The sequence below is a fragment of the Pinus tabuliformis genome, chromosome 2_1, assembly GCF_031772625.1.
Source record: "Pinus tabuliformis cultivar Carrire ecotype Pingquan chromosome 2_1, CPIR1, whole genome shotgun sequence".
NCBI classification, from domain to species: domain Eukaryota; kingdom Viridiplantae; phylum Streptophyta; class Pinopsida; order Pinales; family Pinaceae; genus Pinus; species Pinus tabuliformis.
Genome location: NC_142299.1, coordinates 387190643 through 387214342, shown reverse-complemented (window position 1 = coordinate 387214342; position 23700 = coordinate 387190643). Strand labels below are relative to the sequence as shown.

Genomic DNA, 23700 nt, shown 5'->3' with positions numbered 1-23700 from the left:
ATCCTAGTATCACAAACCCTCCAACAAGTTCCTTTTAATGGTTTTTTTTAGCTATTTTAAACAGTTCTCATTCTAAAATGGTTATATGAGGCAATAAAATTTGCATCTAGTGGAATACATCCAAGGTATTAATTTTGAAAGGCTATTCCCCCACGACGGGTGCCCATTGTTGACAGATGTCAGTATGCATTCATGGCTGGAAGTGATCAGCATCCATATGGACACAATGATATCCCTCTAACATGCTTGGAAGAACGTTGAAATGACACCCACAATGTTGAAATCTCGGCCATCGTACATTATCGTTCATTCGCCATGTGGGATCATAATGGTTGTTCATGATAGTTAGCAGCGGTTTCATGTGATGGAGGATGAGGGTGGTGTCATGGCATGCTGACGCCCTCCCTCAAGTTTATTTCTATCCAACTCCACATCAATTGGAGGCAAGTGATATGAGCAAATGTTGGGTGTAAGTTTAATGTAGAACAAATATTCCTTTGATGTTGCTCCTTTCATCACACTCGGTCATTGGCCTATTCCTGAGTATATTATGGTTGTCTTGGAGGTGGAACTTTGGTATTGAAATTGGGTGGACTCTCATCCCTCCCAAACCTCCAGTTTTTGCAGGATGATTTTGGCACCTGCAATGGCCTCCTAGGCTCACAATATTTTTCCGACCCTCCAAAAACCTTATATGTTTCCTTATCCTACGTGAGATGTAGTTCCAGAGAGCCATGGCTCGATTTGGTTCATCAATTTCCATAATTTTAAGTCTATGGAGAAATTTGATAAGAGACGGTGAAATGGGAGCAGAGTGATAGAGCTCCATGGGAGAAATTGGGATGAGCTCAATAACTCGGAAATATCATGTAAATTCGTGGCTTTTGAATTCCACTCTCGGGCTCATAAACACACATGGTATGCACCACGACACGATCGATTTCAATTTACCATGTCTAGTTTTCTCATGGTACCATGATGGTGTTGGTTGGAACCACACAAAACACCCTCTCTGCACATAATTTGGAAAAACTACTTGTTGAACATTGGAAAAGGTATGTAACTACCACTTATTTCTTTATCTTTTCCTTTAATTCATAACTTCTTTACATTCTAAAGATGGTCATATGTTAAAGGATTATGATAAAATTAAGGGGATTTGTGATTGATGTAAAATGATTAATTAGTGTCTTTTTCTATGCAGAAAGTGAAGAAAATGGAAAATCACTATTCCGGAGGAAAAGACAAAGCAAAACCAACTCTCGTCCCTTTGATAGGAAACCACATCCAGATGAGGAAATCAAGATCAGAGTGAATGGACCAGGAAAAGGAAGAAGAAACATGGTATCATCACAAGAGGAGGAAATAATAACTGAAGATTAAAGATGTGGCGAATCCCTTAGGATCCTTTGATCTTGAGGGATCGCTACCTCAAGACTTATCTGTATTTCTGATATTTCCGCCTAGCCACTATAAAAAGGGACAGCGCTGCTAGCCTTAGGAGCGAATATATGGGTGTTGATTTGCAGAAATTACTGTTGTAATCTAAACTTTGATCATCGACTCTCTTTAAAGAGCGATAGCTGTAACTTTTCCTTTACGATTAGTATATAACTTCATTGCAGTTTCGTCATCTGATCTTGGAGTAACCATAGTAGTGCCTCCCTGGTGGTTAAGGGCCCCGTCCTAGTGGATCACTTGCTTTCTGTATCATTATTTTCCGATTACAGTTGTGTGTGGTTTGGTTTCCTTTACATTCCACGCATAACTAATGCAATTTTACAAATTAAATCGATTATAAATACTATAAGGCATTAATACATGAAAAAAAATCAAAATACTTATTTTATGAGAGATCCCATATTGTTATAATTGGAAAAATCAACTAAACTATAAATTTATTTTCTACGAGAGTATATCCATCTTAACCTAGAATCAACCAAAAACCGAAAGGGATCAAATCTCTAAATGTGAAAAACTCTTGTTTAGTGCAAAGTTTTGTTCCTCTCATAGATTGATAGATGCTTACTTAAGATAGATCGATCTTGGTTTTTAATAATATTATTTATATTATATAAAGGTGTACCGTGTAAGTTTCGTTTCTTCTTCGGCTATCTTTATGAAGTACTTATGGATACTACATAGCCCTTATAATTTTATTGGAAATCAAATCAAGGCAGACACTAGTAATTAGACAACTTACCTACTTTTTATAACTCAAAGCTCATTCTTTCTTGTGGTCTTAGTGGACTTTAATCATCATTGTTATCATATAATTAATTAATACAATGTCATGAATTAATTGTTTGTTAAATATAGTGTTATGAATTAGATATTTGCTAAAAGCTTCTTTGTTGTTGGTAATTAATTGATAAACATTTAAAAAACCATTAAGCTTAGGAGGTGATGAAACATAAATTTGAATAAAATGTATTATTTTTTTTAATAAATATTTTTTAATAAACCTAAAATAAAAATTAAACTTTTGATTAAGAATTATTGTTTTTATTATAATTTTTTTATATTTCAAAAATATACTCAAATAATTAGAAAAACATTTAAAAACATTTGAACTTTAAATTAATTTATTGTTGTAAACGTTGAAAAGGGTTAGATTAAAGAAACCTAAAACCAATATTTCTCTTAAGCAACCAAAATTACAGTAAATTCAAAGTTGTAACGCGCGCGGCGCACACCCAGGGCAACCATATGAAGACACCAAGAGACCATTTTGCTAGGGTTGTGCAATTGTATTGTTGATGCCAAGGTCCCCTTTTCCCTTCCTTATCTTTTTCCCTTGTTCCCCTCTGCCATTTTTCCTATCACCACTGCCCTAACACTACCAAAATCATATTCCCTTTCCCCTCCTATTGCTCAATAGAAACCCCAAACCCTACCCCATCAAAAATCCCAAACTCCTCCCACATCCCTAATAAATTTCTCCCTATAACCCCTATTCCCATTTCATCACTCCCTTCCTAACATTCCCTGTTTCATGTTTTCCCTTTGGTAACAGATACTACAAAGGCACCCAGCCTCACACCATCATCAAAGGGGCAACCTAATCACAGCTCACCTTGCATTCATGTCATCACAGTATTCATCCGAGTATGAGAGGGAGATATGCGTATATCTTCCATATATTCCCAATTTCCGTATATGCGCATATCTTCAGTATATGCGCAATTTCCGTATATGCGCAATTCCTATATATGGAATTTGCACGTATACAATGCAGATACATAAACGAATATATGTACAAATTCCATATACAGAAATTGCGCATATACGGAAGAAGTGCGCATATAAGAAAATTGGGGATATACAGAAGATATGCGCATATCTTCCATATATCCCTAACTTTCCTGTATGTGCATATCTTCCGTATATGCACATCGTTTATATATCTGCATCGTATATGTGCAAATTCAATATACAGAAATTGCGAATATACGGAAACTGTGCATATACGGAAGATGTGCGTATATACAGAAATTGGGCATATACGGAAGATATGCACATGTCTTCCGTATATCCCTAACTTTCCTATATGTGCATATCTTCCGTATATGCACGTCGTTCATGTATCTGCATCGTATATGCGCAGATTCCATATACAAAAATTGTGCATATACGGAAATTGGGCATATACGGAAGATATGCGCATATCTTCCGTATATGCCCAATTTCCGTATATGCGCATATCTTTCGTATATGCGTATATCTTCCGTATATGCACAGTTTCCGTCTATGCACATACAGGAAAATTAGGGATATACGGAAGATATGCGCATATCTTTCGTATATGCCCAATTTCCGTATTTGCGCACATCTTCCGTATATGCCCAATTTACGTATATGCACACATCTTACGTAAATGCCCAATTTCCATATATGCGCAATTTCTGTATATGCAATTTGTGCATCTACGATGCAGATACATGAATGACGTGCATATACGGAAGATATGCACATACAGGAAAGTTAGGGATATACGGAAGACATGCGCATATCTTCCGTATATGCGCATATCTTCCATATATGCACAGTTTCCGTATATGCGCAATTCTGCATATTGAATTTGCGCATATACGATGCAGATAAATAAACGACGTGCATATACGGAAGATATGCACATACATGAAAGTTAGGGATATACGGAAGATATGCTCATATTTTCCGTATATGTGCAATTTCCGTATATGCACAGTTTCTGTATATGCGCAATTTTTGTATATTGAATTTGCACATATACGATGCAGATACATAAACGAAGATATGTACAATTTCCATATACAGAAATTGCGCATGTCTTCTGTATATGCCTAACTTTCCTGTATGTGCATATCTTCCGTATATGCACGTCGTTCATGTATCTGCATTGCAGATGCGCAAATTCCATATACAGAAATTGTGCATATATGGAAATTAGGCATATACGGAAGATATGCGTATATCTTCCATATATCCCTAATTTTCCTGTATGTGCATATCTTCCGTATATTCACGTCGTTCATGTATCTACATCGCAGATGCGCAAATTCCATATACAGAAATTGCGCATATACGGAAATTGGACATATACGGAAGATATGCACATATCTTCCGTATATGCGCAATTTCCATATATGTGCATATTTTCTGTATATGCATAGTTTTCGTATATGCACATACAGGAAAGTTAGGGATATGCTGAAGATATGCGCATATCTTCCGTATATGTCCAATTTCCGTATACGCGCACATCTTCTGTATATGCTCAATTTCCGTATATGCGCAATTTTTGTATATGGAATTTGCGCATCTGCGAAGAAGATACATGAACGACGTGTATATACGGAAGATATGCACATACATGAAAGCTAGGGATATACGGAAGACATGCACATATCTTCCGTATATGCGCAATTTCCATATATGTGCATATCTTCCGTGTATGCACAGTTTCCGTATATGCGCAATTTCTGTATATTGAATTTGTGCATATACGATGCAGATACATGAACGATGTGCATATACGAAAGATATGCACATAAAGAAAGTTAGGGATATACGGAAGACATGCGCATATCTTATGTCTTCCGTATATGCGCATATCTTCCGTCTATGCGTGGTTTCCGTAAATGCGCAATTTCTGTATATTGAATTTGCGCATATACGACACAAATATATAAACGAAGATATGTACAATTTCCATATACAGAAATTGCGCATATACGGAAACTGTGCATATACGGAAGATATGCGCATATACGGAAATTGGGCATATACGGAAGATATGCGCATATCTTCCGTATATCCATAACTTTCTTGTATGTGCATATCTCCCGTATATGCGCATATACGGAAACTGTGCATATACGCAATATATGGCACATATGTTGAATATATGCACAGTTTTCGTATATCCGCAATTTTTGTATATGGAATTTGTGCATCTACGACGCAGATACATAAACAACGTGCATGTACGGGAGATATGCACATACAGGAACGTTAGGGATATACGGAAAATATGTGCATATCTTTTGTATATCCCTAACTTTCCTGTATGTTCATATCTTCCGTATATGCACATTGTTCATGGATCTTCATTGTAGATGCGCAGATTCCATATACAGGAACTGTGCATATACGGAAATTGTGCATATATGGATATGCGCATATACGGAAATTGGGCATATACGGAAGATATGCGCATATATTCTGTATATTCCTAACTTTCCTGTATGTGCATATCTTCCGTATATGCACGTTGTTCATGTATCTGCATCGTATATGCGCAGATTCCATATACAGAATTTGCGCATATACGGAAACTAGGCATATACGGAAGATATGCGCATATCTTCTGTATATGCCCAGTTTCCGTATATGTGTAATTGCTGTATATAGAATCTACGCATCTGCGATGCAGATACATGAACAACATGCATATACGGAATATATGCACATACAGGAAAGTTAGGGATATACAAAAGACATGCGCATATCTTCCATATATGCCCAATTTCCGTATATGTGCACATCTTCTGTATATGCACAGTTTCTGTATATGTGCAATTCCTGTATACGGAATCTACGCATCTACGATGCAGATACATGAACAACGTGCATATACGAAAGATATGCACATATAGGAAAGTTAGGGATATACAGAAAACATGCGCATATCTTCCGTATATGCCCAATTTCTGTATATGTGCACATCTTCCGTATATGCACAGTTTCTGTATATACGCAATTCCTGTATACAGAATCTGTACATCTGCGATGCAAATACATGAACGACGTGCATATAGGGACGATATGCAAATACATGAAAGTTAGGGACATACGGAAGACATGCGCATATCTTCTGTATATGCCCAATTTTCGTATATGCGCACATCTTCCGTATATGCACAGTTTCCGTATATACGCAATTCCTGTACACGGAAATTGTGTATATACAGAAATTGTGCATATACGAAAGATATGCGCATATACGGAAGATATGCGCATATCTTCTGTATATGCACAATTTCTGTATATGCAATCTGCGCATATATGATGCAGATACATGAATGACGTGCATATACGGGAGATATGCACATACAGAAAAGTTAGGGATATACAGAAGATATGCGCATATCTTCCATATATGCGCAATTTCCGTATATGCGCATATCTTCCGTATATGCACAATTTCCGTATAGGTGCAATTTCCGTATATGCGCACATATTCCGTATATGCACAGTTTCAGTATATGCGCAATTTCTGTATATGAAAATTGTACATATCTTCGTTTATGTATCTGCGCATATACGAAAACTGTGCATATACGGAATATGTGCGCATATACGGAAATTGGGCATATACAGAAAATAAGCGCATGTCTTCCGTATATCCCTAACTTTACAGTATGTGCATATATTCAGTATATGCACGTCGTTCATGTATCTGCATCGCAGATGCGCAGATTCCATATACAGGAATTGCGCATATACGGAAACTGTGCATATACGGAAATTGGGCATATACGGAAGATATGCGCATCTGTATGTGCATATCTGTCGTATATGCACGTCGTTCATGTATCTGCATCGCAGATGTGCAGATTCCATATACAAGAATTGCGCATATACGGAAATTGTGCATATACGCAACATATGTGCCATATCTTGCGTATATGCACAGTTTCCGTATACGTGCAATTTCTGTATATGGAATCTGCGCATATACGATGCAGATGAATGAACGACGTGCATATACGGGAGATATGCACATATAGGAAAGTTAGGGATATACGGAAGATATCCGCATATCTTTCGTATATGCCCAATTTCCATATATGCACATATCTTCCGTATATGCGCAATTTCTGTATATGCGCAATTCCTGTATATGGAATCTGCGCATTTGTGATGCAGATACATGAACGACCTGCATATACGGAAGATATGTACATATAGGAAAGTTAGGGATATAAGGAAGACATGCGCATATCTTCCATATATGCCCAATTTCCGTATATGCGCACATCTTCCGTATATGCACAGTTTCCGTATATGCGTAGATACATAAACGAAGATATGTACAATTTCCATATACAGAAATTGCGCATATACTGAAACTGTGCATATAGGGAAAATGTGCGCATATACGGAAATTGTGCATATACGGAAGATATGTGCATATACGGAAATTTCGCATATACGAAAGATATGCGCATATCTTCTGTATATCCCTTTCATGTATGTGCATATATCCCATATATGGACGTCGTTTATGTATCTACATCGCAGATGCGCAAATTCCATATACATGAATTGCGCATATACGGAAATTGTGCATATACGCAAGATATGCGCATATACGGAAATTGGGCACATACGGAAGATATGCACATATCTTCCGTATATCCCTAACTTTCCTATATGTGCATATCTCCCGTATATGCATGTCGTTCATGTATCTGCATCATATATGCGCAGATTCCATATACAGAAATTGCAGGTATACGGAAACTGTGCATATACGCAAGATATGGCATATATGTTGCGTATATGCACAATTTCCGTATATGCGCAATTCTTGTATATGGAATCTGCACATCTGCGATGCAGATACATGAACGACGTGCATATATGGCAGATATGCACATACAAGAAAGTTAGGGATATACGGAAGACATGCATATATCTTCCGTATATGCCCAATTTCTGTATATGCGCATATCTTGCGTATACGCACAGTTTCCGTATATGCGCAATTCCTGTATACGGAATTTGTGCATCTGCGATGCAGATACATGAACGACGTGCATATACGGAAGATATGCATATACAGTAAAGTTAGGGATATACGGAAGACATGCGCATATTTTTCGTATATGCCCAATTTCCATATATGCGCACGTCTTCCATATATGCACAGTTTCTGTACATGCGCAGATACATAAACGAAGATATGTACAATTTCCATTTACAGAAATTGGCATATATTGAAACTGTGCATATACGGAAGATGTGCGCATTTACGAAAATTGCGCATATATGGAAACTGTGCATATACGGAAGATATGTGCATATACGGAAATTGCGCAGATACGTAAGATATGCGCATATCTTCTGTATATCCCTAACTTTCATGTATGTGCATATCTCCCGTATATGCACGTCGTTCATGTATCTGCATCGTATATGCGCAGATTCCAATATACAAAAATTGTGCATATACGGAAATTGGGCATATATGGAAGATATGCGCATATCTTCCGTATATGCCCAATTTCCGTATATGCACATATCTTCCGTGTATGCACAATTTCCATGTACAGGAATTGCGTATATACGGGAACTGTGCATATACGGAAATTGGGCATATACAGAAGATATGCGCATGTCTTCTGTATATCCCTAACTTTCTTGTATGTGCATATCGTCCGTATATGCATGTCGTTCATGTATCTACATCGTAGATGCGCATATTCCGTATATAGGAATTGCGCATATATGGAAACTGTGCATATACGAAGATGTGCGCATATACGGAAATTGGGCATATACGGAAGATATGCGCATGTCTTCCGTATATCCCTAACTTTCCTGTATGTGCATATCTTCCGTATATGCATGTCATTCATGTATCTGATGCGCAGATTCCGTATACAGTAATTGCGCATATACGGAAACTGTGCATATACGGAAAATGTGCTCATATACGGAAATTGGTCATATACGGAAGATATGCGCATGTCTTCCGTATATCCCTAACTTTCTTGTATGTGCATATCTTCCGTATATGCACGTCGTTCATGTATCTACATCGCAGATGCGTAGATTCCATATATAGGAATTACGCATATACGGAAACTGGGCATATACGGAAGATATGCGCATATCTTCCGTATATGCGCATATCTTCCCTATATGCCTAGTTTCCATATATGTGCAATTTCTGTATATGGAATCTGTGCATATATGATGCAGATACATGAACGACGTGCATATACGAAAGATATGCACATACAGGAAAGTTATGGATATACGGAAGATATGAACATATGCTCAATTTCCGTATATGCGCATATCTTTCGTATATGCACAATTTCCATATATGCGCAATTCCTGTATATGGAATCTGCACATCTGCGATGCAGATACATGAACGACGTGCATATACGAAAGATATGCACATACAAGAAAGTTAGGGATATACAGAAGATATGCGAATATCTTCCGTATATGCGTATATCCTCCGTATATGTGCCTATCTTTCGTATATCCCTAACTTTCTTGTATGTGCATATCTCCCGTATATGCATGTCGTTTATGTATCTGCGTCGTAAATACGCAAATTCCATATACAGAAATTGCATATATACGGAAACTGTGCATATACGCAACATATGTGCCATATCTTGCATATATGCACAGTTTCTGTATATGCGCAATTTCTGTATATGGAATTTTCACATCTACGATGCAGATACATAAACGACATGCATATACGGGAGATATGCACATACAGGAAAGTTAGGGATATACGAAAGACATGCGCATATCTTCTGTATATGCCCAATTTCCGTATATGCGCACATCTTCCGTATATGCACAGTTTCTGTATATGCACAATTTCTGTATATGGAAATTGTACATATCTTTGTTTATGTATCTGCATCGTATATGCGCAAATTCAATATAGAGAAATTGCGCATATACGAAAACCATGCATATATGGAAGATATGCGCATATACGAAAATTGCGCATATACGGAAGATATGCGCATGTTTTCCGTATATCCCTAAGTTTCCTGTATGTCCATATCTTCCGTATATGCACGTTGTTCATGTATCTGCATCGTATATGCGCAAATTCAATATACAGAAATTGCGCATATACGGAAACTATGCATATACGGAAGATATGCGCATATATGGAAATTGTGCATATACGAAAGATATGCGCATGTCTTCCGTATATCCCTAACTTTCCTGTATGTGCATATCTTCCGTATATACATGTCGTTCATGTATTTGCATCGCAGATGCGCAAATTCCATATACAAAAATTGCGCATATACGGAAATTGGGAATATATGGAAGATGTGCGCATATACGGAAATTGAGCATATACGGAAGATATGCGCATATCTTCCGTATATTCTTAACTTTCCTGTATGTGCATATATGGAAACTGTGCATATACGGAAGATATGCGCATATACGGAAATTGCGCATATACGGAAGATATGTGCATATCTTTCGTATATGCCCGATTTTCGTATATGCGCAATTTCTGTATATGGAATTTGCGCATCTGTGATGCAAATACATGAACGACGTGCATATACAGGAAAGTTAGGGATATACGGAAGATATACGCATATCTTCTATATGTGCGCACATCTTCCGTATATGCCCAATTTCTGTATATGCGCAATTTCTGTATATGGAATTTGCGCATCTGTGATGCAGATACATGAACGACGTGCATATACGAAATATATGCACATACAGGAAAGTTAGGGGTATACGGAAGACATGCACAGTTTCTGTATATGGAAATTGTTCAGATCTTCGTTTATGTATCTGCATCGTATATGCACAAATTCATTATACAAAAATTATGCATATACGAAAACTGTGCATATACGGAAGATATGCGCATATACGGAAATTACGCATATACGCAAGATATGAGCATATCTTCTGTATATCCCTAACTTTCTTGTATGTGCATATCTTCCGTATATGCACGCCATTTATTTATCTGCATCGTATATGCGCAAATTCAATATGCATAAATTGCGCATATACGGAAACTGTGCATATACGGAAGATATGCGCATGTCTTCCATATATCCCTAACTTTCCTGTATGTGCATATCTTCCATATATGCACGTCGTTCATGTATCTGCATCGTAGATGCGCAAATTCCATATACAGAAATTGCGTATATACGGAATTTGGGCATATACGGAAGATATGCGCATATCTTCCGTACGGAAGATGTGCGCATATACAGAAATTAGGCATATACGAAAGATATGCACATCTCTTCTGTATATCCCTAACTTTCCTGTATGTGCATATACAGAAACTGTGCATATACGGAAGATATGCACATATACGGAAATTGGGCATATACGGAAGATATGCGCATATCTTCCGTATATGCCCAATTTCTGTATATGCACAATTTTTGTATATAGAATCTACCCATATACAATGCAGATACATGAACGACGTGCATATACGGAAGATATGCATATACAGGAAAGTTAGGGATATACGGAAGACATGCGCATATCTACCGTATATGCGCACATCTTCCGTATATGCACAGTTTCTATATATGCACAATTTCTGTATATTGAATTTGCGCATATACGATGCAGATATATAAACGACGTGCATATATGGAAGATATGCACATACAGGAAAGTTAAGGATATACGGAAGATATGCGCATATCTTCTATATATCCCCAATTTCTGTATATGCACACATCTTCCGTATATGCACAATTTTCGTATATGCGCAATTTCCGTATATGGAATTTGTACATATATTCGTTTATGTATCTGCATCGTATACGCGCAAATTCCATATACAAGAATTGCGCATATACAGAAATTGCGCATATACGGAAGATATGCACATATACGGAAATTGGGAATATACGGAAGATATGCGCATATCTCCCTCTCATACTCGGATGAATAATGTGATGACATGACTGCAAGGTGAGCTGTGATTAGGCTGTCCCTTTGATGATGGTGTGAGGCTGGGTGCCTTTGTAGTATCTGTTACCAAGGGGAAAGAATGAAACAGGGAATATTAGGAAGGGAGTGATGAAATGGGAATAGGGGTTATAGGGAGAAATTTGTTAGGGATGTGGGAGGAGTTTGGGATTTTTGATGGGGTAGGGTTTGGGGTTTTTATTGAGCAATAGGAGGGGAAAGGGAATATGATTTTGGTAGTGTTAGGGCAGTGGTGATAGGAAAAATGGCATAGGGGAACAAGGGAAAGAGATAAGAAAGGGAAAAGGGGATCTTGGCATCAACAATACAATTGCACAACCCTAGCAAAATGGTCTCTTGGTGTCTTCATATGGTTGCTCTGGGTGTGCGCCGTGCGCGTTACAACTTTGAATTTACTGTAATTTTGGTTGCTTAAGAGAAATATTGGTTTTAGGTTTCTCTAATATAACTCTTTTCAACGTTTACAACAATAAATTAATTTAAAGTTCAAATGTTTTTAAATATTTTTCTAATTATTTGAGTATATTTTTGAAATATAAAAAATTATAATAAAAACAATAATTCTTAATCAAAAGTTTATTTTTTATTTTAGGTTTATTAAAAAAATAATACATTTTATTCAAATCTATGTTTCATCACCTCCTAAGCTTAATGGGTTTTTAAATGTTTATCAATTAATTACCAACAACAAAGAAGCTTTTAGCAAATATCTAATTCATAACACTATATTTAACAAACAATTAATTCATGACATTGTATTAATTAATTATATGATAACAATGATGATTAAAGTCCACTAAGACCACAAGAAAGAATGAGCTTTGAGTTATAAAAACTAGGTAAGTTGTCTAATTACTAGTGTCTGACTTGATTTGATTTCCAATAAAATTATAAGGGCTATGTAGTATCTATAAGTACTTCATAAAGATAGCTGAAGAAGAAACGAAACTTACACGATACACCTTTATATAATATAAATAATATTATTAAAAACCAAGATCGATCTATCTTAAGTAAGCATCTATCAATCTATGAGAGGAACAAAACTTTCAAAACTTTGCACTAAACAAGAGTTTTTCACATTTAGAGATTTGATCCCTTTTGGTTTTTGGTTGATTCTAGGTTAAGATGGATATACTCTCGTAGAAAATAAATTTATAGTTTAGTTGATTTTTCCAATTATAACAATATGGGATCTCTCATGAAATAAGTATTTTGATGTTTATCATGTAATAATGCCTTATAGTATTTATAATCGATTTAATTTGTAAAATTGCATTAGTTATGGGTGGAATGCAAAGGAAACCAAACCACGCACAACTGTAATCGGAAAATAATGATACAGAAAGCAAGTGATCCACTAGGAACGGGCCCTTAGTCACCAGGGACGCACTGCTACGGTTACTCCAAGATCAGATGAACAAACAACAACGAAGTTATATACTAATCGTAAAGGAAACGTTACAGCTATCGCTCTTTAAAGAGAGTCGATGATCAAAGTTTAAATTACAACAGTAATTTCTGCAAATCAACACCCATATATTCGCTCCTTAGGCTAGCAGCGCTGCCCCTTTTTATAGTGGCCAGGCGGAAATATCAGAAATACAGATAAGTCTTGAGGTAGCGATCCCTCAAGATCAAAGGATCCTAAGGGATTCACCATATCTTTAATCTTCAGTTATTATTTCGTCCTCTTGCGCTGATACCGCGTTTCTTCTTCCTTTTCCTGGTCCATGCGCTCTGATCTTGATTTCCTCATCTGGATGTGGTTTCCTATCAAAGGGACGACAGTTGGATTTGCTTTGTCTTTTCCTCCGGAATAGTGATTTTCCATTTTCTTCACTTTCTGCATAGAAAAAGACACTAATTAATCATTTTGCATCAATCACAAATCCCCTTAATTTTATCATAATCCTTTAACATATGACCATCTTTAGAATGTAAAGAAGTTATGAATTAAAGGAAAAAATAAAGAAATAAGTGATAATTACATACCTTTTCCAATGTTCAACAAGTAGTTTTTCCAAATTATGTGCAGAGAGGGTGTTTTGTGTGGTTCCAACCAACACCATCATGGTACCATGAGAAAACTAGACATGGTAAATTGAAATCAATCGTGTCGTGGTGCATACCATGTGTGTTTATGAGCCCGAGAGTGGAATTCAAAAGCCACGAATTTACATGATATTTCCGAGTTATTGAGCTCATCCCAATTTCTCCCATGGAGCTCTATCACTCTGCTCCCATTTCACCGTCTCTTATCAAATTTCTCCATAGACTTAAAAGTATGGAAATTGATGAACCAAATCGAGCCATGGCTCTCTGGAACTACATCTCACGTAGGATAAGGAAACATATAAGGTTTTTGGAGGGTCAGAAAAATATTGTGAGCCTAGGAGGCCATTGCAGGTGCCAAAATCATCCTGCAAAAACTGGAGGTTTGGGAGGGATGAGAGTCCACCCAATTGCAATACAAAAGTTCCACCTCCAAGACAACCATAAAATACTCAGGAACAGGCCAATGATTGAGTGTGATGAAAGGAGCAACATCAAAGGAATATTTGTTCTACATTAAACTTACACCCAACATTTGCTCATATCACTTGCTTCCAATTGAGGTGGAGTTGGATAGAAATAAAATTGAGGGAGGGCGTCAGCATGCCATGACACCACCCTCATCCTTCATCACACGAAACCACTGCTAACTATCATGAACAACCATTATGATCCCACATGGCGAATGAACGATAATGTACGATGGACGAGATTTCAACATTGTGGGTGTCATTTCAACGTTCTTCCAAGCATGTTAGAGGGATATCATTGTGTCCATATGGATGCTGATCACTTCTAGCCATGAATGCATGCTGACACCTGTCAACAATGGGCACCCGTCGTGGGGGAATAGCCTTTCAAAATTAATACCTTGGATGTATTCCACTAGATGCAAATTTTATTGCCTCATATAACCATTTTAGAATGAGAACTGTTTAAAATAGGTAAACAAAACCATTAAAAGGAACTTGTTGGAGGGTTTGTGATACTAGGATGAGTATTTCCATTAATTGATAATGAGTCCATTCTTTTTTCAAAGGATGAGAGCCTTAGTGGTGATAGCGGGGTTGTTATTACGATGAATTAAGATTGTGTCTAATGTTTTTAAAATGAATGAGATCTTACATATTGGTTTGCACAGGGTCAAGTTTTTCCAACAAAAGGGGATAGTATCAATCATTATTTATCTCATAAAGGTGACAGCGGGACAAGTCTTGTCAAAGGTTGAGACATAATCTATTTTCCATAGGTTGTTATCATTTATGAATTTTTAGTTGCAAGGAGGTTGGTACTAGGTACTCTTCTTGTTCAGTGGAGGGTTTCTTCTACCAAGGTTTGTGAAGGTGCTCATGGATAGAAGGAGGCCATGGTTTCTCAACACTTTTTTGGTGTTGGTGGTGGTAATACAATTTGGTATTCAAGATCCATGCAAAGGGATTCATGAAACATTTATATCCAAAGTGTTTGATGCAATGCCTATATGAAAAATATATGCCAATTTAGCTTGCTCTCAAGGATACTAACAAGGCACTAGTTTCTAATGCCACAATAATATTTTAGCCAATGATAAACACTTTCTAGGAAAATCATTTATCTATGGGTAACTTCTATTGATTTTGTGGTGGATATCAAGCCCAAATTGGAGCTACCACAAGGAATTCATGTGGCTCAATGTTTTCTCTATGAAGGAAAACAACTTGAGGATCAAAATCCATTCTATATCTATTACATGGTAAATATTCAACTCTCTTTTTGGTGCTATGGTTGTGTGGAGGAATGCCTATTTTTAGGGGTCCTCCAACCTCCAAACCTATGTCTTCTAAGGATGTGGTTAGGAAAAAAATAGTCCACTTTAACTCATTAATCCCCTCTTTTGTTGGTGCACATATAGTGGACAAAGATGAAGAGGAGAAAAGTGGAGATCTAAGCATGAAAGATCCCCCCATCTACATTCAATGTTTAAAATCGATGTGGTTTTTTCATATTTAATCGGTATTCACCTACTTCATTGGCTTTGTACCAATGGACCCACTCAACTTGGACAAAAAATTGGGAGGTCCTCCATTATTCCAAAGGTTTTTGTATTGGTTAGTTCTATAATCATGATAATCATGAGAAAGTGTTTGAGGAGGGTCCATGTTTTTTGGTAGGAGTAAAACTTTTAATAAACCCTTGGTTTACATAATTTAATTCTAACTCTATTTCAATTTGATTTTTCCTCCCCATTTGGCCATTACATTTCTAGTATTTATCAATCTTATATTTAAAAGTGGGAATACTTTGGATACCTACATAAAGTCATGTCTTGAGAGAGCTATGGTGAGATTGAGAGAGCGGTGGTTAGATTGTGCACATAAAGCTAGTGTTTATGTTGAGACAAACCTTACTAAATTTCTTTATAAAATTATTCTCGAATTAAAAAACAATAATAATAAATAAATAAAGTCAAGTATTCAATTAGGAGAACATAACAATTTGGTGTTAGATCTATTTACGTACATGATATCTAAAAGATACTTGTCTCCATGTATAAGATCATCCCTCAAGAAAAAGAGCCTAAGTGAACATAAAAAATTTGAAATTTTCTAGAATACCTAACATTGCTTTATAGTATTCTTGTAAAACTTTATAATACTTTTCTCATAAATTTATCTATATACTTATTAAATAAGATAAATATATTTATTATGAAAAAAAATATTTTGTAATATAAAACAATTTTATCTAACATTTTAAATTGATATTGATAAGAAAAATTTGTCTTCACAATATAAAATAATGATTTTAATTAAGTGAATGACTAATTATTTACTAAATAACCAAATAATTGAAAAAGACAACACTCTCTGAACCGACAACAATTTGTTGTGATTATTTCATATCTTGTTTTAATAATATAAATATTAAAATAAGTTTTATAACATTTTTATCTAAACATCTAAAGGAAATAATTTTTTTATTTTAATATACAATGATATATTAATACATATTGATATTTCATAGTAACAAAATAAATCAATAAAGGCTGAGAGCTAGGGTTTATGCGATCCAGTGCTTGAGACAGGGCTGGAACTCCACAGAGTCAGACTAGCAGCATTGTTTCGAAAGGGGCAACTGCTGTCGGACTGGATGGGAGCAGAGGGGTCCAGTGGGACCCCAACGTTTAAGCAAATTGTCATGCAGAAATAGCAACAGAAAATGAAAGAAGGAGTCAAAATAGAGGGAATGAATAGCAAGATGCAGAATAGCAGAAAAAATAAGGAAAAGACACCAATGATACCTGACAAGACAGAAAACACCTCAGAAGTCAGGAATAAAGAGAAGCAGAATAGAGAAGACGCAAAAGACAAAACAGATGCAAAGTCTCAACCCTCAGAAAATGAGGAGGAGCGACCTAGAGAAGACAAAGAGCCAAAAAACAAAAGCGAGGTCCCACCGGAGAAGGAGGGGGAGTCCAGCGCGAACCCCAACAGGGCCCCTTTGACCAGCAATGCCTGTAAGCCCAAGAAAAAAGATAACCTACGGGTGACAATCACTGACCCTGAAATCCAGGCCTATAGGGAGCACATGGCTGAACATGCCATCATTTGTAAATTTATGGGAGTCTGGCCATCTGAAAGGACTCTGTGCCAATGGATAAGACAACAGTGGAAACCGAAAGGAGATGTGCAGCTGCATCTGGGAGCTAAAGGATTTTTCACAGTAGTCTTTACAAGTCTAGAAGATAAGGACAGAGTCTTAGAAGGTGGCCCTTATTTTCTAGCAGCAGCAGCCTTGTATATGAGACCTTGGAAGCCAAACTTCGTCCCGGAAAAGGAATCTTTCACTCAAGTACCGGTCTGGATCAGACTGTTTTCTCTCCCAATAGATTATTGGGGATTGAATGCCTTGAAGCAGATAGGGGATAAGCTAGGCACCTTTGTTAAAGCCTCGGAGGCAACCATGCAGAAAAGGTATACCTCCTACGCTAGAATCTGTGTGGAACTAGATGTGTCCGGTGCACTACATGAAGGTTTATGGCTCGAGTATAGGGATGAGGAATATTTTCAGGCTTTAGACTATGAGCAAATACCTTTCAGGTGTCGGAAATGCCACGAGCATGGGCATCTGATAAGGGACTGTCCACTGAATAGAAAGGAGGTAGAAGACGAGAAAATACAAAGCAACAAAGACAAGAACAACTTCACCAAGCCAAAAAACAGGCAGCGCGCAAATAGAAGAAGGTCCAATAAAGGTAGCACAGAAAGAAACTACTTCAGTAACCCCTTTGAGATCCTTGATCTTGAGACTGACTCGGAGGAAAAGCAAAATATACCTAATGTGGAGGCAGGGCAAGAAGGACAGGAAGAACCTACAGGGAAAAAAACTGCGGAAGGAGATTTCAATGATGAAATCCACATGCAGGATAGAATAGCAGAAACGGACGAAGAAACAGAGATGTTAACAAGTGAAGCGGGAAGTGAGGATCTGGAGCTGGAAGAGACCCTAGCTATGGAAGGAATGGACCTCACGGCGATAGTAGAAAGTTGGAAAGCCAAAGGGATTGAAGCAGTACCGGAGGAAGAAATCAGGAAGGTCAATGACCTCTTCATTGCACGACAGAATGCAGTAATAGAAAAACAAAAAAGAAAGTTAGGCATCATCAAAGGTAACAGCCCACACTACAAAGCAATACTGGGAAAAACCTCTGGTTCAAGGCGCAAACGCCGTAGAGGCCGCAAGTCGAGCGGAGAAAATCTGCAGGAACTTGGAGAGATGTTGCTCAATGCAGGTAAAATAAGGCAGCTAAGTGATTATCCATCCTTCCAAAGATGTGTTTAAAAATGAAGATAATATCATGGAACGCAAGGGGGATCAACAGCCAGGCCAAACAGAGGATCATGAAGCGGCAAATGCAAAAATACAACCCAGATATGGTGTTTCTTCAAGAAACCAAATGTAACAGAGTCATTACAGATCGGCTGCGAGTTAAGTTGGGAAGAAATCTTGAAGTCCTAGAGATCGAAAGCCAAGGACGAGAAGGAGGCTTAGCTACTTTCTTGGACACAAGAAGATACCAGATTCTTTCAGCGGAAGCAAGCAAAAACTACTTAGCACTGGAAGTGCAACCTACTGGTAATTCTATATCTTTCCTATGCATCAATGTCTATAGTCCTCAAAAATTAGAAGACAAGATTAATTTCCTAGAGTCTTTATCCAAATTTATAGAAAGGCACCCTGGTGCTAAATACATAGTGGGGGGAGATTTCAACATGATCACCTCCCTCCTGGAGAAAAAAGGAGGCCTCAGAAAACTAAACAGGGATGCGGAGACCTTCATAAGCTTCATTGATAATACAAGAATGGTTGATGTATACCCTAAAAGTGGCAAATTCACATGGAACAACAGAAGGGGAGGTGAAAGGTTAATTTCTTCAAGACTGGATCGTTTCTTAGTCTCGGAAAACTTAATTTTAGATGGAACGGTAGTTGAGTCGAACATCCTCCCAAGTGGAGGGTCGGACCACTGGCCGATCTCACTAGCGGTTGAGCTTCAGGGTACCCCCAAGAATAAACCCTTCAGGTTTGAAAAGTTCTGGATAGAACACCCCAACTTCCTCACAGTGGTGGAAAAATGGTGGTCAGAACCTTTAGGTGAAGAAGGATCCAAAATTTTCAATCTTCAAAAGAAACTAAAAAACATCGAAATGAGATTAAAGGACTGGAATAAAACAGTTTTCGGAAATATCTTTCAGGAGAAAGCTATCATCGAAAACAAGCTGGAACAAATTCACAAGGATGGTGCGGCAGGCTATAGAAATGAAGAAACCTGTGAACAAGAAAAAGAGCTTACTCAACAATGGCACAATAGATGCAAGCAGGAAGAATCATTATGGAAGCAGAAATCAAGAATCCTTTGGTTAAAGGAAGGGGAGAAAAACACTAAGTTCTTCCACAGATCAGCCATGGACTATAGAAGTGCCAACAAAATACTTGAACTAAAAAACAATGAGGGAGAAATTCTTAGAAATCATAACGAGATATCAGCCTCCCTATCGGATCACTTCAGTTTCATAGCGCAAGAACCAGGGATCAACAGAGAGGAATCCATCAAAGAAATTACCAATGTCATACCTAAAACCATCACAGAGGATCAGAACTAGGCCCTAAGAAGAACCATCACCATGGAAGAAGTAGAGGAGGCAGTCAGAAGTATGCCAAGCGACAAAGCTCCTGGACCGGATGGATTTACCATCAACTTCTATAAAGCCTGCTGGAACATTGTAAAGCAAGACATATGGGAGATCGTGGGAGACTCAAGACGTTCCAAAACGATCCTAAAATCTCTAAACTCAACTTTCATTGCTCTTATACCCAAAGTGGAGGAAGCTAATACACCAGAAAAATTCAGACCCATAGCCCTTTGCAATGTCATCTACAAGATCATTTCAAAAGTCATAGCCAATAGGCTGAAAGCAATTCTCCCTCGCATCATCTCACAAGAGCAGTCTGGCTATGTGGAGGGTAGGCAAATTCTAGACAATATTTTGCTTGCATAGGAGATGATTCACTCACTTCACTCGCGGAAAGAAGCCGGAATGCTCATGCAGTTAGACCTTTCCAAAGCTTATGACAAGGTAAGTTGGTCTTACCTGGAAGCAGTTTTAGAAGCTTTTGGTTTTAGTAGACAATGGATCAAATGGGTTTTAGCCCTCATAAAATCTCCTAGATATTCCATCCTTGTGAACGGCGCCCCTTCAACTCCCTTCAGCCCTTCCAGGGGCATCAGACAGGGGGATCCCTTATCCCCATTTCTGTTTGTCATCCTTATGGAAGGCCTGAGCAGAATAATTGCCAAGAAAAAAGCAGAGGGTCAAATTAGAGGTTTGCAACCTATCAGATCCATTCCAGCTACAACTCATCAACAGTTTGTGGATGACACCATGTTACATGGTACTCCAACAGTAAAAGAAGCTTTAGCTTTCAGAGACATCCTCAATCTTTTTAGCAAAGCTTCGGGAATGGAGATTAATTTCTCCAAATCCACCATCTTCTTCTTCAACATGCATCAGGCTATCCAATCTCATCTGTCTAGGCCTCTGGGGTTCAAAATTGGCTCATTACCTTCAAGATATCTTGGTGCCCCTCTAACTCTCAGACCTTGGCAAAAGGCTCACTGGGAGAAAGTCCTAGCAAGCATGGAAAGGAAGTGCAAACATTGGACTAACAGGGCTTTGAATTTCGCAGGTAGGTTAATACTAACAAAAGTGGTCTTGTAGGCTATCCCTCAGTACATGCTTTCAATTCTTCCTGCTCCAAAAGGAATCTTAAATCAAATGAGAATCATTCAGCGCTCCTTTTTATGGAGTGGAAACAACGAAAAGAAAAAATGGGCTTTGGTGGCTTGGCAGAAACTGTGTAAACCTAAGGACAGGGGGGGGCTTAACTTGGTTGATCCCTCAGTAGTAAACAGAATCTGCAGGGTCAAAATATGGTGGAAATGGATCTCTGACACAAGCCTACCATGGGCCACTCACTGGAAGGAAAAGTATATGCCGAATAGCACCAATCTAGAACTTATAAGAATGCAGGACGCTCCCAACGGTTAACCAATATGGAATCATGCCAAGAACAATAGAAGTATTGTTCAGGACTATAGCTTCTGGGAGATACGTAATGGAACTCAAGCACTCTTCTAGGAGGACGCCTGGCAGCAGTCCCCGAAACTGGAAACCCCTCAACTTCGACCCGTGAAGCAAAACTATCAAAATGAGGGCAAATACAGAGTCAATCAATAATGGAACTCAACCAGTGAAGACCCAGGCTGGCGGGAATGGATAGTTTTCAACACTACCTACAACGAAGACATTCAGGAAACCATTCAAGCTTTAATTCAACAAATCCTCAAAAGAAAAATCTGAATTGCAGCTGAAAATGATAAGCTCAGATGGGGACCGAAAGGCAACGGTGAGTTCTCCCTAAAAGAAGCCAGGAGTATCATAGAGAGGGAAGAGCAGCCTGTTACAGTGCCCTGGAACGATAAAGTTTGGGACAGTCTACAATGGCCGAAGGTTAGAACTTTTCTATGGCTTCTTATGCAGAAGAAAACCCTAACCTGGGAAAACTTATTAAAAAAAGGGTTCAGGGGACCTTCTAGATGTCCCATGTGCATGGAGGAGGCGGAGACAATGAATCATCTCTTTAATTCCTGTGAGTGGGCTTCCCAGCTCTGGCACTGGATGGAAGAAATTCTTGGAGCTTCTGATCGGGACAGAGACTCCATTCAGGAAACCATAATCAATTGGAGGAGAAACTTTTCTAGAATTCGAAGAGTTGAAAGTATATGGAAGTGCGCCCCAGGCTTCATCTTATGGACAGTATGGAAAGAGCGGAATCGAAGGATATTTCAGGAGGAAGTAAGAAACATAGAATGTGCAAAAGAATCAATAACAATTAACATCAAACAACTCATACAGACAAAGTGCAAAGAAGAACCGAATGAAAAACCTTCGGACCAGGACTTACGCATATTGAAGAGTTTTCAATTGGAGGCCTCCAGCAATCAACCGACTGGGGGAAACAGGTCACCACCCTCACCGCAAATCCTCAGATGGCAATGCCCGCCAGAGGGAGGCCTAAAATTGAATTTCGACGGGGCATCGAGGGGCAACTCAGGAACAGCAGGTATTGGAGGCGCAATCCGCAATCAGGCGGGCGACATTGTTCATATCTACTACAGAGCGCTTGGAGAAAGTACCAATAATGAAGCAGAGTTTGCGGCACTTGAGCAAGGATTGAAAATTATAAGAACAATCCGACAAGGAAATATCATAGTGGAGGGGGATTCTTCCTTGGCCATCACGGCGGCCAAACGCTTACAAGCAGGCACAAGAGCCAGTAAAGCCACCAAACATTGGAGACTGGCTAAAGCTACGGAGAGCATAGCGGAGCTGATAGCAGAAAGGAGAGGTTTGGTTTTCCAAACAGTAAGAAGAAAGGCAAATGGGTTGGCAGATTTCTTAGCAAACCATGGAGCTGACAACCTGAACAAAATTTTGGACAGCTATTGGCAGGAGGTTAACTGCCCAATCCTCAAGGTGACATGTGCACAGCTCGCAGAGAAGGATTTAATCCAAGCCGATCCAGCCTAGCAGGTGAAGGGGTCGGGTTATGGGACCGGATGTTTGAGGACACCGGAAAAAGCAACAATAATAACCAAGGCAACGAAATGACAGGACATCTCTAGCGGTGGTGCACCTGGCGGCGGCAGGCCAGATAGACGAGTGATCATTATAGATCGAACCACAGAGCTTATAGCATCAGCAGATTTAGAATTAAGACACATGGAAGGGATCCGTATGGGGAAGCATCAATAACATTTATGGTGATATCTAAAGAGGCGGGCTGGCTCGA

General features: G+C 38.3%; 1 protein-coding gene across 1 annotated transcript; it reads left to right on the top strand.

The window, feature by feature from the left end:
* Positions 1-20885: 20885 nt before the first annotated feature.
* LOC149200478 (uncharacterized) lies at positions 20886-23438 on the top strand. The gene is made up of 2 exons (XM_089400954.1): positions 20886-21534; positions 22216-23438. Exons 1-2 carry the CDS (start codon positions 20886-20888, stop codon positions 23436-23438), a joined length of 1872 nt encoding a protein of 623 aa, XP_089257080.1.
* The last annotated feature ends 262 nt before the right edge of the window (positions 23439-23700 follow it).